This window comes from Xiphophorus couchianus, chromosome 5, assembly GCF_001444195.1.
Source record: "Xiphophorus couchianus chromosome 5, X_couchianus-1.0, whole genome shotgun sequence".
Taxonomy (NCBI): domain Eukaryota; kingdom Metazoa; phylum Chordata; class Actinopteri; order Cyprinodontiformes; family Poeciliidae; genus Xiphophorus; species Xiphophorus couchianus.
In genome coordinates, this window is record NC_040232.1 from 8,541,460 (window position 1) to 8,560,294 (window position 18,835).

Below are 18,835 nucleotides of genomic sequence, written 5' to 3' on the forward strand. Positions count from 1 at the left end.
CGTCTGACTCTGGTTTTGCAGTACTCCATCTTACCATCACTCTCTTCTTCTCTTCTTTTGTTCACTGCCTTTTGTTTTGTTTGTACGGGCAGCACAACTTCAACAAATTTTTACCAAAGTAAAAGTAAAACGTAGGTAAGCAGGAAATTACTCAAGAAAGAGTAAGAAAGTATTTGGTAAAAAGGCTACTCAAGTACTGAGTGACTGATCAAAACATCAGTCATTTAATATTTAAAATTTACATAAACAGACGGACCAAAATAACAAAATTTTGGTATTTTAAATATCAAAATGAAAATAATTAATAAAAAATTACAAAATAACAAAATCAAGCAAAGGAAAACAATTTCTTTCTCGAAAACCTCACGATTATGTCCCACTTGTTGATTCTTCACAAAATAATAAACATTTTAGATCTTTGTTTGAAGCCTGAAAAGCAGCAAAAGGTTGAAAATACTTTCGCAAGGCACTATATATGTTTTTTACAATTAAACGAGTCTAATAATAGAATTATCCTATGTTGACTAACTTTACATATGTTGCAGTGAGATGTACGTCTGTATTTGGGAAACATTGGTATGACTGCCTCTTGAATGGTTACGGGTCTTTTTATGTGCGCTTTTATTTTTTTTTATCATTGATTGTTTTTATGTGATTTAGACTCTGAGTCTGCAGTTAATTAACTAATCAAGTCAGATAATAAAACTTATAACGGATCAATAGCCTTCACCAAACCACCAACACTCAGTTTTAGGCGCTTACCTTTACTGTGGTTGTAGCAGAAAGTCCATGGGGATCTGTGGCCTTCACCTCCATTGTGACGGTTTTTCCACCCAGATCTGCTGCTGACACCACATACAGCTGACCTGAAGTCGGCTCCACGTCAAAGGAGGAGTTTCCTGCTGGCAGACTGTAGACCAGATCACTGTTGTCTCCAACATCAGGGTCCGAGGCCTGAGGGTGAGCAGAAGGAAAGAAAACTCGTTATTGATGCTGTAGAATATGTGTTCAGATGAAGCTTCATTGGGTTTTTTAAAATAACCTTTAAACAGGCATTAAACAAACCAGACTTCTGTATTAAAACTTCTTTTCCTTTGCAATCCTTGTCCAACGTTTGTCCCATATTAGTAACTGGCTCTCCAGTAACTTTTTGGTTTTAAACACCAGTAAGACGGAGACTTTGATTATTGCTCCCAGCCACTTGCATCCAAAATCAGCCAAACAATCATCTCTTTCTGCCCACTAGCAAAACCACAGTTTAAAAAATCTAGGTGTCACATTTGACTTTGAGTCTTTAAATTAGTAAGACCGTTTCCCATTCTTGTTTCTTTAATTTAAGGAACATTCCTAAAATAAGACAAATGCTCTTCAGAGCTTCTTAGAGTCGACCTGAGAAAATTATTCTTGCTTTTGTGTCTGGATTACTGTAAAGCCTGTTTTATCTATTTCACATGCAGAAGGCTGTAATTTACCTACTGCCTCTGATGAAAATGATTAACTCTTGACAGCTGCAATAACTGAGAAGGAGCTGAGTGGAGCCATCTACAGGTTGAGGGCCCACAAGTCTCTGGACCCAGACAGCTGAGCTGTTTCCATGCCTTCTGAAGGCCTGTAGTGCTGCCCTCACAGACTCAAAGATGCCACCAACCTGGAATGAAGCTACTGTCTCTACTATTTGAGTGGAACCTCAAATACAGTTTCTGAATTGTTGGCCCTGTTATACAAATTCTGTAGTTATTCTGGCTATAAATTAAATGTACAAAAGACTCAAGTCTTTTATTAACATTTAATTATTCACTCCCACAATCTATTAGTGATAAATTTCACTGGAACCAACCGTCAGTGAAATATCTGGGTGTACTGCACACCAAATGGCATCTCACAGCTCTCAGTTTTGAAAAAAAAAATTAAGGAAGATCTGAAGAGGTCAAACTCGATCTCTTCTCTCAATCCAAGTCAGAGAACTTACATTTAACAATAAATATTCTCCCACATATCTTTTCTTATTTTAAACACTTCCTCGTCCCTAAAATAATTTACTGAAATAGATTAAATCATTTGTATGTTTATTTAGTAAGGGAAGAAACCCAGTGTTAAATTTAAAACATTACAAGTATCTATTTGTAATTTTTATCTTAGCCAACATAAAACCACTTACAAGACATTGGCTGCTCCCAGAGCCTCTTACGACTTCAGCTTGCATTGGTTTCGCAAAAAGATATAAATAATGGAAGCAATTACTTTTTCCATCTGTCTTTAGGAAAAGTATTTTTATTAGTTTATGCGGAAAACGTAAAATCTCTGCAGCCAGATTTTGCAGTAATGTTGTATTAATCAGCCTATTTGTACTTTATTTTTTTGTGTGATGGTGCTCCGGTTTATTTCTCTCTTTCCACATATCCTAAATAATACACACATATTTACCGGTATGCACTTTGTTTTTCTTCTCTCTTTTCCGTACCATTCTTAGTTGGTATATATCTGGTTTATATAAATAAGGAAAAAATGATGCAAATGATCAGAGGATGTTTCTGCTCTTTAAGTTGTAACCCTGTATTGACTGAAAGAATAAAGATAAATAAACGATAAGCTTCCTTCACATCCCTGAAAATGTGACTGCAGATTGTTGACACATTAACCACTTTAATGGTGGGAGGGTTAAAGTCATAAGCACTTTTGTGTTTATGACTTTAACACATAAACAGTTACCTTTACAGTAACTGTTCCTGCAATCTAACTGGGTGGAGATAAACATGTTTGTAAGAGCCATATGATTGAAATAAACAATTACTGATGCAGCAGGAGCACAAGCTTTGACACTTGGGTGGTGGGTGTGACTGTCACTAAGGTATGAATGGGAGCCATACTGGCTTTGTATGTATGAGGAAGCGGGTGCGCCGGTGGTGGTCGTAATTTCTGTTGACCGTACTGTAATGTCGCTTTATTGTTGGCACCATTGTATGGTTTAGCCTGGTCAGTATGTGTCAGTCCTTATAAAGTCTGAAGTATGGCAGTCAAAGTGGAATAAATTGATGATTGCAACAACTAGTAAGAAGCAGCCTGGAGTGTAGTGAAGCACGCGTTGGACAGTTTGGAATTCACCACGTTAACCCAGTGGGACCCTCTACAACACTGTTAGTTTGCCGTATATTTAATGTTCAGAAGCACATTTCCCAACCAGTTGATGGGAGCTGGGTGTGTTTACCTACACTTGGATGACTGGGGTTTTGTACGGGGCGATGCTGAACACAGAGGCTTTATAATCATCCAAGGAGAACTCTGGAGGCTCGTTTACGTCCTCCACCTGAATTCTGACCTGAGAGATGCAAAAAGTCAATTTTGTTTGTATGAAAGCAACAATAAAGAGAGTTTGTGATGATAGCTGTGTGATGTTGTTGTTACCAGCGCCACTGCTGATGTGGGAGGCGTCCGCGTGTCCACAGCCTCCACATCCAGGATGTACCACTCCTGCTCCTCCTTGTCCAGCTCTTTTGTGGAAAAGATGGTACCACTGCTGTCGATGGAGAACAGGTCTTCGTGTGTTCTAAGTCCATAGGAAACCTCGTACAGGTCGCTTCCTGCAGAGGCGTGGACCTGCCCCACAGTGACCCCCGAATTCTCGTTCTCTTTCAGGCTGAAGTTGTAGGAGGAGTTCAGGAACGCCACGCCTTCAGAACTGGTGATCCTGATGTTCACCACCACAAGAACTGCAGGATGGAACCACAGATATCGTCATTCTGTCTTATAATATAGACAGGTTGCATGTTGTTGTTAACATTCAGAAAGTTTGCACATGCGCACAACGTTAGAGGGCAAAAAGATATTTCTTTTACTTGCCATTCAGAACAAAAATCTCAAGATTCTGCAACAGTTTTGAAAAATCCCGAATTCAGGGGTTAAAGCAAATTATGCAACGCATCATAATCTGTGATCGCAGCGTGCGACTGAATACATTTTTCTGGCTTGATCTTTGAGATTATTATTAGACCTGTACAGTAAGGTCACAAATTATAATAGCCATCATAAGTTGTGACCTGCGTGATCCTGGCTACATGAGAGTCACATGTTTTAGCAAATGAGAGCTGACTGTGATGAAGAAGTGACAAAAATATTTAAAAAATGTTTTAACCTCTTCCCCGTAAAATAAAACAATTTATAATAATATAATAATGAACAAGTATATAAAAATATTAAATATAATAAATAAGTAATAACTCTCCCCAGGTGTTTATGTTCCAAATTGATGTGATTATTTAATTATGACTCTTTGGATCTCGGAAATGCAAATTTTGATGTCAAGAAACTTTCACAGGATCTTAGAAAATACGTCAGAATCACTTTTTTTCTCTCCATGTCCCCTTAAAGTCTCCTTAAGTTATTGACTTAAAACAAGTTTGTGTTTGTTTTTTTGCAGTGAAACAACATTGTTACGGCCCTTTACCTCTAGAGGCTGTGCAGTTTCTCTTTGTTTATGCAGATTCAGGTGTGGGAGCACATTCAGCTGATTGGCTGCTTGGAGACTCAGACTTTTGGTTAGTCTGAGTTTGTTTGACCATTAATTGGTTTAAAGTGTACACTCTGTCTAATTTGTGGAACCTTTTCTTTTAAATAAACCCTTTTAAACTTCACTTTTTTTCTCTGGACACATTTTAATGTTGCCACCCCCGATCTCCTAGACCTGGAGTCATTATATAAGTGGGGGGTAGTCCGGGATCATTGAAAACGATCCCTGTGTCTAGAATTAAAAAAATAAATCCATTGTTTGCTCTCTGGTGTTTAAGTTACCTTCAGCTTGAAGCGCTTTTTAGCAGCTCATCTACCAAGCTTATTAGCTGCCACTACAAGCAGGATGTTGCCTTAAATTTACTGTAATGTTACAGGAGCTTCTTTTTCCTGTAAAAGAACCTTAAATTACCATGTGTATAAAAGTTTAAATGTTTTTAGCTAAGCTGAAAGTGTTTATGCACAAGACAGAATCCATGGACGGAGTAGATATGACTCAAACAGGTTGAGAGTAACTTATTTTGAGGGTCATTTGTTGGAAAATGTAATTAAAAGGTAATTATTATGACTTTATTGATATGATGGTCTTGTTACGTAACGTTTTTATTCTAAGTGCTTATGAACTCTCAGCAAATTAAGAGAGTTCACACCTCAGTACTCACCCAAGGTTACATGTTTTCTGCAGATAAACAGGAGAATGTCTCTCCAGTGTTAATATTTATTGTCTTTGGTATAAAACCATTATATTGTCTCCTGTTATCAGATCACACTCTGAACCTTACTTGAAGCTTCAATTTTTTAATGACAGTTTTTGATCTCATGGCTCTCATATCATATCTCATATCTCATATCATAAAACAAACTGGCTGAGTGATTTTCACCAAAAACAGTCACAGAAATGTTTTGAAGACAATCCCACACACTCCTTCACTGGACCCCCAGGTTGGTAAAACTAACACTTGTGTCAAGAGACATAAAGTTATGAACAAATCAGGAGACAACAGCAATTTATCAAATCTAATATAATTAAAGCAAAAATAATTTGAAATAGTAAATATTTTTGATTTGATAAATCAAAATATTGATTTTGCTGCAGCTGTTACTGTAACAGAAGTATTTAAACATGTTTTAAATGTAATCACAAAGTGTGTTTCCACTTTGCAAACACAGGTGTAGAGTAAGATATCTTTTCATAAGCAGAAGATAGATGTTTGAATCTAAAAATAAAAATACCTCTTTTCATAAAACTATGAATACCTAATATTATGAAGCTCCAATACTGACAATATTTTATTTAAGAAAAAAACTAGGGGGCGTGCCGTGGTGGCGTAGCGGTTAGCGCGACCCGTATTTGGAGGCCTTCAGTCCTCAACGCGGCCGTCGCGGGTTCGACTCCCGGACCCGACGACATTTGCTCCATGTCTTCCCCCCTCTCCTTCCCCGTTTCCTGTCAGCCCACTATCATATAAGGGACACTAGAGCCCCCAAAAGACCCCCTGGAGGGGTGAAAAAAGAAAAAAACTAAACAGACTGTATTTAAATGATCTGACAGATGTTGAAATTTTAAGGGAATTTCAGGATTAAGTTGTTGCCTTTCTAACTTCTTGTGGATAAAGTTCAGGTTGTCTGCATCCTCGTCTCTAGTGGGGTGCTGGTGCCTTTCTCCAGCGGACGTTTCGGGCGAGAGGCGGGGTACATCCGGAACAGGTTGCCAGTCCATCGAAGGGCAACACAGAAACAAACAGAGCAAACAACCATGCACACAAACACACTCACAAATAAGGAGAACATGCAAACTCCATGCAGAATGACCCCGGGCCGGGAATCGAACCCAGGACCTTCTTGCTGCAAGGCAACAGTGCTCCCTACTGCACCACTGTGCAGCCCGCAGTTACAGCGCTAATGCATAAACATATAATAACAATTAAGTAATATTCTGACCTGTGGCGCTGAGCGGAGGTTTGCCATGATCTGTGGCCTCGGCCGTCAGAACCAGTGTTGTGTCTTCTGTTACATCAGCAAGGTCAGAGGTCAGCGTCACTTCTCCTGTTTCGCTGTCTAAGGCCAAATGTGGCGAATGTCCTTCCGAAAAACTAAAACCAGAAATAAAGATGTAAGTGCAGGAATATATTTTAATGATTTGATGTGTTTGAAATACAAAGTTATTCACAACTTTAATTTTTTTTACATATTTTCACTAAATTAGTACATTAGTACATTCAATAGCTATGTACTAAAGTAGTATTTAGCTGTTGAATGGATGGCAAATAACACATCATTTTCACATTTTTTAGATAAAAACCTATAAAAATGCAAAATGCTTTTTGTACATATTAAGGGGACACTTTGGAGAACCACCTTTTGGAGTAGTCAAGTCTTTTGCAGTATGTTTCTATCAGCTTCAACACATTGACGTTTTAACCCAAACTTCTTTGCAAAATGGCTCCAGCACCATCAGATTGGAGAGTATCTATGATATCAATTTTCAGCCTTGCCAAAGATTCTCAATTTGATTTTACAAAGTATGACTCAATTTTTATCTCTTTTCTTTTCCTTTGCGATAAACAAAAAAGATCCTTTTAAATCAGGGGTGCCCAAAGTGGGTCCTCGAGGGCTGGCATCCTGCATGTTCTAGTTCTCTCCCTGGTAATGGCTGGAGTTAGGCCATTTGGACATATACCTATTCAGGCTAGAGATAGTCCAACTGGCCTGAGGATTTTATCTAGCAGGTGCTTTTGTTCAGTAAATAGGGCCATTACCTAGGCCAAGTACCCTGGTAATGGCCTCAACGCATCTCACAGTTGCACAATTGTTCCTTAGACTTCGACTTAGACTGACTTTGTTGTCATTTTCAATGCACAGGGTGTATACAGAACGAAATTTCGTTGCATACGGCTCAGGATAATGTTTGAGGTTCCAATGTTGTGAGTAAAATAAAATACAGTATAAAATATGAATATAAATCTAAATATAAAATATAAAGTGCAGGACTGACAGTAAAATAGAAGTTATTTAGCTCTGTACATGTGCAAGGTATAAAGTGGAGACCAGTTTTTGAGTGCAGTCCAGTTAAGAGCTCAGCAGTCTGATGGCAAGTGGGAAAAAGCTGTTTCGGAACCAGGTGGACCTGCACCGGATGCTGCAGAACCTCTTTCCAGAGGGCAGCAGGGAGAACAGTCCATGGTGGGGGTGTGAGGGGTCACTGATGATGTTTCGGCCTCAGGACACGCATCCTGCATCGATGGTTGACCTGACACTTCGCCCTTTTGCCTGAGCTGGGTGTGGAAGGTTGTTGCCAAAGCAGTTTCTCCTTGTGTGCCTTCTTCTCACTCACATGAGAGTTACCGAACTCTTTTGCAAGCTCAACCAGGAAGTCCACCCGTCTCTCCTGCACCCCAATGCATGCCTGATAAAGCACATGTGCATTCAGTGCTGCCATGTCAATCATGTTTGCCAGGTTTGCTGACCAGCTGTCACATAGTGATGGAACCTTGGTCACCCCCCGCAAGATTATGACTGAAATAAATGCCATTAGTTCTTGTGAACTAAATAGGTGAAGCAGTCACCTATTTATCCTCCACAGCACAAAAGGCTGCATGCAAATTTGCATGTGCAAAGTCTCCCAGATTTCTTTTGCTTACACTTTTTGCATGATTTTTTTGAGGTGGATCAACACAATTAATACCCTCTTAGCTTTATTTCAAAGAGAAACATTACTCATTTCTTTTAGAAAAACCTTTGCATATTTTTTGAAACAGATTGTATGTTTTGCAAACTCTATGTACATTTGGCAAAATGACCTGGATAATGCAGCACAACATCATGGATCAGCTGCAAAAGGTCACATCTCTCCAAAAACACTTCATGTATGCTTCAAAACTAAACTGAAGAGCACTACCTACAGGAGATCTGATCTCCTGCAGGTATCATAGATACCCACCCCCAACATGGACTATTCACATTCCTACATTCTGGCCTGACGGTCAACGGCCACATTTACAATTGAAGAAGAATGCTAATTTGAGCCATCAGAGTCGTCAGGGTGGACTCAGGGCCTTTTGGCCCTGTTCAGCCATTCTAGGGAGAAATCGAAAACCCAGCCATTCTAGTGTTAACGCACCTGGATCAAATGATGGCTGTTAGAAGGCCTAAGAAGAACATTGACATGCTGAGGAGGTTGTTGCTACCACCAAGGAGAGAACAAAAACTTGCAGGATGCCGGCCCTCGAGGACCGACTTTGGGCACCCCTGTTTTAAATCAACCTTGTCCTATTTTGTGTTTCTCTGTCTTGTAAACTGCAGTTTGTGGTGATAATGCGAGTTCTGAGCGAACCTGTAGGTGATAAGCGAGTTGTTTCCGATGTCTTTGTCGGTGGCTCTCAGCGTCAGCACCACCTTCCCCTTCGCTGCGTCTTTCACCTCGGTGCTGGTTTCATAGCTGCTGGAGCTGAACTCGGGTTTGTTGTCGTTGTCGTCGTCCATAATGGTCACTCTGATCACGGTGATGTTCTAGAGCGCAAGGTTTGACGTAAAACAGTGTTTTGTACTGACTAGCTGCTTTAAAATGGATCCATTATGCAAAAATCACATTTTTCATGTTTTTGAATTTCCATTTAGGTCTGAGCTGCTTCTAAAAACAGCCCATAAACATCCATCTGTGTTTTGGCAATAAGTTAATGGTTTTTTCTTCTGGAAAATGGGCCTTTTTTTAGTGAAACAACTCCTTGATTGTTAATGTGAAAAGTATCACTGGTTTAAACAAAGTGGCCATTGGATAATTTCAGTCTGAATTGGCAGATTGGGGTGGTGGCCCGCCTGTTAAAAAAGGGAGTCTGGAGGATGTGCTCCAAATACAGAGGGGTCAGACTCTTAAGCCTCCCTGACAAACTCTATTCAGTTTTCATCTACGTGATTAGAAAGTGCAAAAAACCAGTTATGATGGTAGAAAAACCCACCTTGTCCAAATCAGTGATGGTGTTAGTGAGGGAGTTCACCAGAAGGGAGACGTTGTAGCTCGACTGATCAAACTCTGGAGCGTTGTCGTTCACATCTTCCACCGTGACGGACACGACAGCATCAGCGGTCTTCAGAGGGTCGTCTGTCTGGGCCGCCTGCAGACACACGATCATCTTTCATACAGACTGAGCTCAAAGCTACAGTGAATCCATGTCATGGTTTTCTTAACTTGTAATATATTTTTATTCTAAATATACAGATGAAAGCACAAGTGTACATATGCTCTGCAAAAATACAAAATCTTAAGTATTTTTGGTATATTTTCTAGTGCAAATATCTTAGTATACTTGAAAACATAAAACTAACTTATAAGCAACTTTTCAGCAAGATATGAGTTAATATAATTTCTTAATATTGATGAAAAAGGACTAGTTCCACTTGGGTGTGGAATCTTGCACAAGATTTTACTTTTTGCAGGGGATTTTTATGTGACATATATTTTGGTGTTGAGCATTTTTAAAAGAAAGATTTCCTTATCTTAGTTTTGCACATAATGTTTGCGCTCTAAAAAACATGAGGGAGAAACACTTCTTAACATCTTATAAAAGTAATGTTCTGTTAAAGCACAACAGTTCATTTTGTGTGTTTAAGTATTTTTATTTACACTTGGTAGCTGATTTCAGACTGTTTTTTGTTAGCCAAATTAGTTTCTATTTCTACTTATTTATATATGATCATAATGACTGTTTATAAAGGAAAGTAAAAAATTTCCCAAAGAAAATATAAGCAGAAAATGTGGACTATCAGAAAACTTGACCCAGTTCCACCAGGTCCGTCAGGAGGAACGGACCAGAACTTCAGCAAACTATTGTGAGAAGCTTGAGGAAGAAAACCATGAAGGTTTTCTTAGGTTCATAGAGTTCAAATGCAATGAAAATGTAAGTAAACTTCTGATCTTAAACACATTAGTAAATAAATCCGACATACTCCTTTTCTCCTTATTGTGGCATTTAGAAGATAGAAAAAATTTGGTAATTCTAACTGACCTAAAACAAGAGAAGTTTGCTCTGATGTAACTTCAGGAAGAGTATTTGTGTCTTTTTCTTTGGTTTATGTAAACTTCTGTCTTCAGCTGTACACTCGTAATATCGCTAATGATGTTCGAGTTTTCTTCATTTTCTTCCAGAGGCTGAGAATAAACGATAATACCTTGATGCTGACAGAGATTTCACTGCTGTCCATTTCCTCCCTGTCAAACTACGTCACCACAGACAGAACTCCGGTGTTGGAGTCGATGTTGAAGTTTGCTTGGTACTCGGCAGGAGAGACTGAACAAACGTACATAGTTTTACATTTATGTGACTGATCAATATGCTCAGTTTCTGTTTTATGGTAAACATGTCTGAACTGCAGGTTTTACCACAGCAGGGTTTTCTGTACCTGAACTGATGCTGTATGTTATCGTCATGTTGATTCCAGTGTCTCCATCTTGGGCCTTTATTGGTTCTGGTTTTATTTCACCAAGAACCCCGTCCTGAAACACAGTCAGTCTGTTCTTCAGAGCAAATCTTTCAGTTTGAAATAAATTTGTTCTGTACACATGAAATATCAGGTAAAACTCACATAACCACTAAATGAGACTCACCTGGTCCTCTGGAATAACAGCCTGATAGAGACTGTGGCTGAAAAAGGGATTTAAGTCATCAATGTCTACAATGATCTCAACTGAGGTTGTGTCATTGTTTCCACCACTGTCCTGCAACAACAGGAACAAAGAAAGGGATGGCATATTTATGATGGAGCTAAATAAATCAGAGTGTATGAATATGTTTTGTCTCTGTGTTTTCTTACCCTGGCAGTGACAATAAAATTGTACTTTGGTATTACGCTGTAGTTCAGAGGTCTCATTAAGGTAAACGCCCCGGAGTTTGCTAAGGAAAAGTCTGCTGTTTCAGGTGACTAGAAGGAGAACAATGACATCAACATTCAGTGATATGCAGAACATTTGTAGAAAACCAAAATATATTTTTTATTGACTTAATGTGCTTAATTATCATAAAATTATAATGGAAAATACTATGATTTGATAGTAAATGGCATGTTATTCCATAGAGCTAGAAAATATTAGTGAAAATACTAATCACTGTAAAGCATGGTGGAGCAAGAAGTTGGTGTCAAATGTTTTTGCAGCAAAAGATTTTGTTTGTGCTGCAAACAAAACATTTTCAATTTACAAAAAATTCAATTTTTTTGTTTGTGCCTTTATACTATTAAATATTTTTAATTAAAAGTTAGTTGTGTTACCACCCTACGCCACTAGAGGCAGTAGCAGACCCAAACAGATGCAGATTTAGACGTACTGCGAAAGCTACCGAATTTGTTAAGAACTGTGAGCTGCGCTGAAATAAATAAGAGGCAAGTTCAGATACACGCTGAGAGAGGAACTCTTTCCTAAAGGTGAAGATATATCACAGATTTCAAAAGAAAATAAAAACGGGAAACTGTGGATAATATAGGAAATAGCGCCCCCTTCATTTCCGGAGCACAATGACCCCATTTCCAAATAAAGTATGAAATTGCCATGTGCTCCGTCTCCTCCCCTTTCTGTTTTTTGCAGCGAGGTTCTTCTCCCTCCCTGACTGTTTTCAGTCTTTTCAATGTGTAGAAGAAGAGCCCCTGTTGCTCGTTGTGTCTTTTTAATGCTCAGCACTGCCCCCTACCAGTGAGGCATGGTACTTTCTGCCTTACCCTGCGCACTTTTACTGCATATTTATGGCCGATCAGAAAGACTAAATATGTCACACACATTCATTAAATATATCAAACAGACTGTGGAACATCAACATATGTAGAAAATGTGTAATTAAACAAGTACATTGGCGATATAAAGAGAGACAGCAATGGGCAGGCGCCTGGTCTCACCCCGGTCTTCTTTCATGTATTTTAACAGGTAATGCGTAAATTCAGCAATTTTGAACATAAAAATATTGAAATTACCAATAAGAAAAGCAATTTACAGAAAATTCAAGAGGACAAATTGATTTTCTCTCATCATTGTTAGCATCTATTTGATTTCTCATGTGCTTAATTAGCTTAGCAGAATTACAGGAGAGGCACTTCCTCACCTGCTTCAGGGTTTATATGCATAAAACATACATATTGCTATTAGTATTGTTATTTAACGATATTGATTTCAAAGTTCTTACATAGGTGTATGTCAGGAGGCTGAATCCAGGTGTGCTGTCTGCATCAACAGCTCTCACTCGCAGAACCTCCGTGTTCACAACCTGACTCTGAAAACCCAGACAACAGAACGATTGAGAGAGAAAATGAGAGATAAATGGCTCCTTCCTCATTTCTTTGAGAAAACAATGAAGAGTGAAGGCAGAAAGTTGAACATTTATTTTGATCATATTGAATAATTCATCACCAGTATTATTTCTGCCAATCACTCCTAGATGTTGCAGATGTGTGAAAGGTTTACAGTTTACAGTTCTTTTGACTTACCTCTGAAACAGTTTGAGAATAAAACTTCTCCTCAAATACTGGACTGTTATCATTGATATCATTGATTATCAGCCTGCGGGAGTTTTTGTACTGTAAAAATAAAAACAGAAAGTGACAGGTTTTAGTTGTTATTCAATCAGGTTGTAATGTTTGCTTCATAATTTTGGAATTTCACCCACCGTCAAATTATTATTACACACTAAACTGTAGTGCAAAACTCTGACAGGCTGCAACATAAAAACACAGTGGACGTTAGTTCTGCTGCAACGTGTTAGCAGAAATTATGCTGAACATCTCAGTGAAGATCTATATTAAACACAAATATTCAGCAAATAAATTCAGATACAACAAAATGGGGGACCTTACTGTAAAGAATATATTGGCCTCGGCGTCGAGCGGCTTTGTGGTGCGAACAGTCGCTGTGGTTTCCCCTGGTGTGAAGTTCAACTCCAGAAACTGAAGATGCTCAGGATAAATGTCAAGCTCCAGTCTCACACTAGTATTAGCTGGGATACCGGACACCAACTCCACATCACCTGCAGCAGCAAAACATTATCAGATAAACTTAAATTACCTCATGAATTCATTAATTCCAGGTACCAATAAATGATCTGTTTGTGTAACATGATAGAGAAAAGGCATGCTCAACGGAGGAAGTCAGTCTTAATTGATCTATTTCTAATCTTAATAAAATTAATTGTTTTTATCATCTTACCTGTATATCCTTCATCCACAGGACCCAGTTCTTCCACATTCGCTGAACCACAGTTTATGGTGGTGCTACCTGCAGAAACAGAAACAACTTTAAGGAAATCTGCAGAATGACATCATTCAGGTTTTTACATGCCATCCACAGCTGGGCATTGCCCGCCCACAGAGTCAGCTGTGCCCCCATTGACTGGAAGCTGTTTGTTGTTTTTACCTCAGAGTGGTCAACTCTCCAATGTCGTCTATGTTCAAAAGTGGGTAGCACTGCTTACATTCACTTGAGTAACTTTTTTTGGGAAAAAAGGCACTTATAGGAGTAGTTTTACTGCACTGTATATTATTATTCCTACCTAGATTGATTTTGCCCCCTCAAAATAAGCTGATGTCCCCCCCGTTAAACTCGGCTTATAAATGAAGTCCATAAGCCGCTCATTATGCACAAAAGTATCAGTTCATCCAAAGCCAAGTCTATCTTCGACACAAGTTGAGAAAAGAAAGCAAGGAAAGCAGAAAAGGCAGTTTCTAGCAGTCCGTCCACAAAGCCAGTCTTTTCTTCCTGGTTGAAAAGAGCAGGTACCTTCTGTCTGGTAGCTCGCTGCTGCCTCACCTGCTTCACTTCCGCGCTTTTGAATGGGAAATTACGAAAATTCAGCGATTTTGAACAAAAAATAATCAAAATTGGTTATGCTAAATGAAAAATAAATACTTTAAAGTCCAAACCACAGGGTGAAAATATCAATATAAATTATCTTGTTATTATTTTTCCATGATGACTGCCTCACCTGACCCCACGTCACTGGCTTCAACCAGATTATAAATTATAACCAGAAGATCATTATATAATTTGTGTGGATCAGACAATGTAGATCCTTCCAGAGGAAAGTACGGGATACATTGTTTTCATTTATGCTTGTAAAGGCTGTCAACGACAATATCATTTATATGTAATCATGATTAAGCCTTAGAAATTATTTTATTGGGTTAATGTCCAACAATTATTTTCCTTTTGTTCTGTAGTTTCCACAGTTTCTATGACAAGAAAAGACAAGATTAAACTAAACCCGTTTGGAACTGCCTGTGTCTCTATATTATTACAGTGGTGGAACAATCTCTATATCGTATTTACTAATAAAGGTTTATAAATTAGGAGTGTTTAAGGAGATTTGGCATAGATCAAATACCAAGTAAATATTGCTGATAGTAATACTTAAAATAAATCTCATAATTGAATAATTTGGTGATTCAACTTCAGTTAATAATGGTTGTGATAAAACACTGGACAAGGATTTTAATCAAATACGCATGCATAGAAATAGAAAACAATGTAGCAGTATAGAAATAACATAATTCCCTGATTAGCTTGTACTATTAGGATAACTGAATCTGTAACTGTAATTTGCATATAAACTTAAGTGGAATATTTTTTGTCTTCAGTAGTTAAGATTCAGCTACATTCATATTTCAGGTTTGAGGTATATATTTTACATAAGTGTATATTTTATAGTTTCAGTAAGATGTTTGTTTTTTGTTTTTTTAACATAATTTATTTCTTGAGTTTACATTTTAAATGGAAACAAAGTCAAGACAAAGTGAGACGGAGGAGAAATAACCCATAAAAATCTTCTACTGTGGTTTTTAGAGACGAACACAAAGACAAATGGAAAAATTATGTATCTGTTAGCTTTTCGAAGAAAATCTCTACAAACTCTTTTTATATCTATACCAGGAAAAAGAGTCAATGATTAGTGTCCCAAGACCAAATGATCATTGTTCTACTAATATTTCAGGTCGTCTTTTGTTTCCACACCATTAAATGTAAAAATCACACAAACAAAACTATTTGGTAGTAAACTAACAATTGACACAATAAACTATTATTTAAGATATTAAGTTCAGCCACAGATTGATACACAATCCCTAACGTGGATTAATCAGCTTCTATTGCATAATAGATATATTAATATTATTATAGTTACACTGTAAAAACACAAACTCTTGCAGTTTTATTATTTGACAATAAATGAGACTAACACTTTCTTGTTTTAGATTAGTTAAGGTTACCAAACCTTTTTTCTGTTTAATCCCAAGAATAATGAGACTGAATTAACAAAATGTTTTACTTATAGTTATTCAAATCTTTATAAAATCACAAAACTGGTTGAGTGAATTCACATAAAACATAAAACCAAGACAATACCATCCCAGACTCCAAAGACTCTAACAACTTAAAGATGTTCTGTTTTTATTAAATGTTTCTTTCAAAAGCAGAACCTGAATTTGCTAAATATTTAACCATGTTTTAGGAGCAGGAGAAATTACTCAGCTACCCTCAAGCTGTAATGGACCTGAAGGAGATTAGGTTTTGGTTTTTTTACAACAGGGTGGAAAATTAAATATTAAACTTTTCAGTTGAAATATAGAAGATGCGGAAATAGTGGTAAGTGGATTTTGAACCATCGACCCAACAGATAAGGAGCAATTTTATGGCAGTGAAATTGCTCCATACAGTTTTTCCTCTTCAGATCTGAAGTGTACAAACGAAAGACTTGTCCTCTGATTGTAGACAAAAAACCCATCAAACTCTTCACTCTCAGAGATTAATTTAAGTCACTTTAGATGTTTAAGAAACGTTTAAACAGTGAAGGCCCATATTTTTTCATTTTACTACAAAACTGCTATATTAAGCTCTGGTTTCCTGTGTACTCATTGTGTTTATATGGTTATGAGCAAATTTAATCCTACTCACCTATTGGACTTTCAGTAACGACATGGATCCAAACAGAGACAATAAGACAGATGCATGACTATCGCAAAGCAGCGCCGTCCATGTTGAGTTGTTGTGTTTCCCAGCCTCAGACAACTGACTCTGAACTGAACCACAGGAGTTATGGATGACTTGCTGTTTCCTTCTCACTATTCAGCTTTTATGACAGGCTGTAAAACAACATTCACCTTTAAAGAGAGGGCAGAAGGGCAGAAGGTTGTAAACCCTTTCTTTCAATTTCATTTGGAAAAACAAACACTATTCTATCAGAAAAGCAGACATTGTTAAAAGCTAATCATAAATAGTATTAAAGCTAAAATGGCTTCAGTCATTCCTAAGTTGTAAGATATTTATTTTATGTTTTCTTTACCCAAGTTTGTGTTTTGGAAACTAAGTGGCTTAGATTTCCTCTTGAAATGTGACTCAGGTTCAGTTCAAACATTTTGATGAAATATACTCCATATTTATAGATGCCATTTTATTTTTGGTGAATTAGTGCCACTGTGGAAATAAAGACCAGGGAAGTAGAGGGGAAATGAGAGAGCCTCATAAAAAGATTAAAATAAAGTGCTTTTTTAGTTATCCTTTATTTATTTATTTATTTATTCTTTTTTCTGACTGACTTTGTTTGCTTTCTTTCTCTCCCTCTTTTTTCCAATTCTACTCAAAATATCTGTGACGCATTTTAGAGAAAAGTAAAATAATAATGAAAATTACAAAATAACTGCCAAGATTAAAAGAAAAAAAAATCCACATATGTTAAATAATTTCATTTGTTTTGTTGTGACACCATTTGATTGTGAATTGTCTTTGTTTTGAATGTGTCCATTTTAATGTGTAACTCCTTGTTTTGTTTGTTTGGTTATTTTATTTTTGTTGTGTTGGTCATTCTCTTATCTGGTTATTTGTTTTGTAGATTAATACCCTTTCTTGCTTTTTGTTAGTCTGTAATGTTTGTTGTATATAAACAAACATTAATAAAAAATAAACATGAATAAAAAGCAATTTGACTGAGTTTTCTAAGTTACATGTGAAAGTCTCCCTTCCATCTACAGGTCCTGTTCTACTGGAAAATGATTTACAAGCATAACTTTAATCCACATAATGTTCTGTTACAACAACGTGATTCTAAGGAGACAAAAATCAATATTCATGGAAGGATGATTGGAAAAATAAATTTGGTCCATTGTTCATTTGATAAATGATAAAGGTGATTAATTAAAGAGGAATTTAGAAATAAATATAAAATAGTTGAATATTTGTGGTTAATAACATTCCAATAGCTATGATTAATTTAATCAGGAATATCTAAGATCAGATCTCAACCCCGAAATTGCATAAAATAATAACTTAGACTTAGACTGACTTTATTATCATTTTGCATGCACAGGCTGTATACAGAACGAAATTTCATTGAGATAAACGGTGTAGACAAAAAGTGCAGTAACATTGAGAAAACTCTTGATTATTTCTATCTTGGGTTTTAAAAACCTTAGAAAACTAGAAATTTGATCAATCAGATCTAAATTTTTTACCTTATCAATCCGACCTAAACTTAAAGAAACACACTTTAAAATTGTAAATAACCACAAACCTATGATATAAACAGAAACTTTCCGTAAGTAGGAAAGAAAAAATACATCCAAACTATTTGGACTATTTCTGACTTATTATGGCGGGGTAATAAAGTCATCTGACAGTTTTGACTGTTTCTTGTGTTTATTAGTCTGAATGTATACAAAATTACGGAGCCCCCTACAGGGGAGATGGGAAAAAAATGTTTAGTGTTACCTCGCTGTAAGTTTTGCATTCTCTCGCAATATTCTTACTGCAATATTTGCTGGTCTATTTTGTATACAGTCACAAATGTTAATTTAAAATGTCAAATATAGACACATTTAAAGAGCCTCAGTGTTTATTCTTAAATCTTTGGTGCGAAGAACTGATTGATAATCGATTTATTCACTGCATGTTTGTCTGTTTGTGTTGAGATGGAAGTGCACACGAAAACGGCCCTTTAAACCATTCAGACTATCAACACAAAAGAGACACAATCAAAACAGTCAGATGACTGATTACCCCGTCATGATAGACAAATATAGTTTGGATGTATTTTTTATTTCTTTCCTACTTATGGAAAGTTTCTGTCACAGGTTTGTGGTGCATTTCTATCCTAAAGAAAAATATATAAAACTTCACAATGAGATATTAATATACATGGAAAAACCTTACAAAAACCTTACAGCAGAAAGTACGATGGCCACCTTAAGAAAAGCTTACAGTATTCAATTATGCTGCTTGAAATTATCAGTACATTATTGCGCGAGAACGCAAACCCTATTGTGAGTCGAGATAACGCAAAATAATTCCTTCCCCTCATGTCCACTAGGGGGCTCC

The 18,835-nt window shown here is 37.1% G+C and overlaps 1 protein-coding gene across 1 annotated transcript; it reads right to left on the reverse strand.

The window, feature by feature from the left end:
- Nucleotides 1-830: 830 nt before the first annotated feature.
- On the reverse strand, nt 831-10,993 carry LOC114145323 (protocadherin-like wing polarity protein stan). Its single transcript, XM_028018826.1, has 8 exons — nt 10,900-10,993; nt 10,669-10,787; nt 9,459-9,614; nt 8,837-9,012; nt 6,445-6,596; nt 3,403-3,707; nt 3,206-3,316; nt 831-954 (listed from the first exon to the last, which is right to left on the reverse strand). The coding sequence occupies exons 2-7, from the start codon at nt 10,699-10,701 to the stop codon at nt 3,206-3,208; spliced, it is 933 nt and encodes a 310-aa protein (XP_027874627.1). The 5' UTR covers nt 10,702-10,787; nt 10,900-10,993; the 3' UTR covers nt 831-954.
- Nucleotides 10,994-18,835: the final 7,842 nt, after the last annotated feature.